The sequence below is a fragment of the Vicia villosa genome, linkage group LG1, assembly GCF_029867415.1.
Source record: "Vicia villosa cultivar HV-30 ecotype Madison, WI linkage group LG1, Vvil1.0, whole genome shotgun sequence".
In the NCBI taxonomy this organism is placed as follows: domain Eukaryota; kingdom Viridiplantae; phylum Streptophyta; class Magnoliopsida; order Fabales; family Fabaceae; genus Vicia; species Vicia villosa.
In genome coordinates this window covers 73,007,212-73,010,747 of record NC_081180.1, presented here as the reverse complement: position 1 = coordinate 73,010,747, position 3,536 = coordinate 73,007,212, and the positions used below count along the sequence as shown (strand labels likewise).

At 32.1% G+C, this 3,536-nt stretch overlaps 1 protein-coding gene across 1 annotated transcript; it reads left to right on the top strand.

Annotated features, from left to right (window-relative positions):
* The first annotated feature begins 374 nt into the window (after window positions 1–374).
* LOC131609469 (galactan beta-1,4-galactosyltransferase GALS2-like) lies at window positions 375–3,519 on the top strand. The gene is made up of 2 exons (XM_058881165.1): window positions 375–1,699; window positions 3,116–3,519. The coding sequence occupies exons 1-2, from the start codon at window positions 579–581 to the stop codon at window positions 3,459–3,461; spliced, it is 1,467 nt and encodes a 488-aa protein (XP_058737148.1). The 5' UTR covers window positions 375–578; the 3' UTR covers window positions 3,462–3,519.
* Window positions 3,520–3,536: the final 17 nt, after the last annotated feature.

Below are 3,536 nucleotides of genomic sequence, written 5' to 3'. Positions count from 1 at the left end.
TTACAAAACTTAAAAACCAAATTTGAAAATTCACAAAATTAAAGTGTACTTCATAAAAAATACAATACATCCAAAAACAATGCTCCATGATAAAAATAAAAAAATTGTATCTATTAACTTGATTTAATTGATACTAATAATCAATTAAAATTGTTAGTTTATATTTGTATATTATTTTCTAATTATAAATTCAATAATATTTTGGTCATTTCACACCCATTAAAAAAATACATAATTTTACATGAGAATAAAACAAAAATAATTTTAATTGCAATCAATCTAGATTCTACTTCTATATATATATATATATATCTTTTCTTTTCATTGCTTTTTGTTTTTTACCTCTCTCTCTTTTTATCTCCCCTTTCACATCTCCCAATGACCAATGAGATTATGAGACAATGGTTATCTCTTTTTTCTCCAAAAACGAATCTGATTTGTTCCTAAACCTCAGCAACCACAAAACACTGTCCTAATATAAGACAACAAACACAACACAACCTCAAACAACAACCACAACACACAAACTCATCACTCACTCCAAACTAAGTCACTTCCACTTCAACTTGGTTACATCAATGGCCATCAAAGACAAAGAAAAGAAACTCTTTGTTTCTTCACCAAGAAACTATGCTGCAGAACTCAAATTTCTCCTCACAACATTACTACTTCTATGCACCATTGCCACTCTCCTTCACTTCATTCCTTCTTCTTTCACTATCTCAGCTTCTGATCTCAGACTTTGCATCTCAAGAATCTCTCAAACCCCTCCAACACCATCACCATCACAAGCTTCTACCATTATCCATGAAAAACTCACTACCAACAACACCATCAAACGTTTCTTCAACCCTTATGGCTCAGCAGCCTATAACTTCATCACAATGAGTGCTTATAGAGGAGGACTCAACACTTTTGCCATCATTGGTCTCTCTTCAAAGCCTCTTCATGTTTATGGAAATCCCACTTATGAATGCCAGTGGATCCCTTTCACAAACACTTCCTCAGAAAAAATCATCACAAATGGTTACAAGATTCTCCCTGACTGGGGCTATGGCCATGTCTATACTGTTGTTGTTGTTAACTGCACTTTCAATGACACAATCAATGATGACAACAATGGTGGAAAATTGATGCTTTATGCTTCAACATCAGGTGGTGGTGACAGAAGCTTCAATGTTACTGATAAAATGGAAGTTCTTGTTGAACATCCCAAACTTTTGGATCATACCCTTTATGATTCAAAGCCAAAGTTTGAATTTTTATACTGTGGATCATCATTGTATGGGAATCTGAATCCACAAAGGGTGAGAGAATGGATAGCTTATCATGTGAGACTATTTGGGCCAAAGTCACATTTTGTGATACATGATGCTGGTGGTGTTCATGAGGAGGTTTTGGAGGTTTTGAAGCCATGGATTGAACTTGGCTATGTTACATTGCAAGATATTAGAGATGAAGAAAGGTTTGATGGATATTATCATAATCAGTTCATGGTTGTGAATGATTGTTTGCATAGATATAAGTTTATGGCTAAGTGGATGTTCTTTTTTGATGTTGATGAGTATATTTATGTTCCTCCAAAGAGTACTATTAAGACTGTGGTTGATTCTCTTTCTGAGTATTCTCAGTTCACAATTGAACAGATGGCTATGAATAGCAAGGTTTGTCTACAAGATGATTATGGAAAAACTTACAGGTATGATTTTGCATTCCTTGATTTAGAGTTTTTCTTCTCTTTTTATTTTTGCTTAAACTAGACTTGACTAATAGCTTCATTATGCATAATTTTGTCGTGATTCTGTCAATCTCATTGTAAATCAAAATATACAAAGGTGTCTGGTGTCTGAATTGTTAACTAAATTGTCAATATTGTCTCTGACTATGTGACACACAATCATAGATTATTATAGATCTTGAGTTATAGTCTTTCATCGTGATTATGTCAATCTCATTGCAAATCTAAACATAAACAGGTGTGTCTGGTGTCTGGTGCGTCAATATAGTCGGTGTCTGTGATATACAATGATAGGTTATTATGAAACTTGAGTTTGAGTTTGGATACTATTTTTTCCACCTTGGATAGAGAGGGGACAAACAATTGTATTATTGTGGTGTACATGAATTTGGAATTATTAACCCATTTCTATGATATTAATTTTGTTTTACATAGTGTACCAAGACAGGTAAATGTGGGACATGTTTGACCTTTGTAGTAGTGTGATTTGTTTCTAAATTGAACCATATATTAATAAAATAAGTAAATAAACAACTATATAATACAATAATTTGGTCCAACTTGTTCAAGATTCTTCCAACATATGTTGAAAGTTCAGAACAATTTTTTATTCACTCATCAATGTCTTCATCAATAAGATAGCTGCACAATGTTCAAAATCATGTGAATTTCAGGAATTGATGGTGATTCTCCTGATGTTTATTTTTACTGATTTTTTCATGTTATCTTTTGATTAGAGCCATAATGGTTTTGTCCACAAGTGAGGTTTGATTATGACAGCTTTGTAGTTTGTAGGTATAGAATTCATTTTGAGTATTTTAATATTCATAGTAACAACTACCAATTAATTTGGTCACAGTCCCAAACAATAGTTGTTAGATCTAGCTGTCTAAGTGTTAGTTGCTTGGTTTTATTGCACAAAATTGTTATAAGATTCTGAAAATGAAAGGTATCAAAAGGTAGCTAGCTAGTATAGTGATGGTGATTGAGTTGTATAATGTTGGTTTAAATATGTTTTGTTTTTTCTCAGGTCATTCGTATTTGAATGAGATGATATAGATCTCTTTCGGTTTCATTTGAGATTTTGGATTTATTCGGTTCTATGTTCTTAAAATATAATAATGTTAAAATTTTTTGAAATTGAGTTTTGCCGTTTATTAGAACCAAGTTTTTAGAAGTTCTGCATAGATTAATCACAATTTAATTACGATAAAAAAAATTGAGGTCTAATTTAATTACGATTTAACTATTATAAGTAGAGTGCGTCATTAACAGTCCTACCGTCTCCTATAGACCTTATCAGCTCGAGAGATTAGTTTCTGAACGTAGATGCAGAGTAAATCATGTTGATACTAAAAAAATATGTTTATTATGCAGAAAATGGGGATTTGAGAAGCTTGTGTATAGAGATGCAATAACAGGCATTAGAAGGGATAGAAAATATGCTGTTCAACCAAGAAGCCTATATGCAACAGGAGTCCACATGTCAGAAAATTTAGATGGAAACACAACTCACAAAACTGAAGGTAGGATCAAATATTTTCACTACCATGGAACCATAGCACAAAGAAGAGAAACATGCAAGTTGCTAGTGAATTCTACAAAAATCACTTATGAAAAAATTCCTTATGTGTTGGATACTACAATGAGAGACATTGCTGGTGTCATCAAGAAATTTGAGCTTAAGATGATTGGATCAAGGTTGCAAAATACAAAACAATGATTCATACCTTCAATTATTATTATTTTTTTCTTTATCTTTTCCTTTAAGGGTCTTAAATATAAAGTTATTTAATTT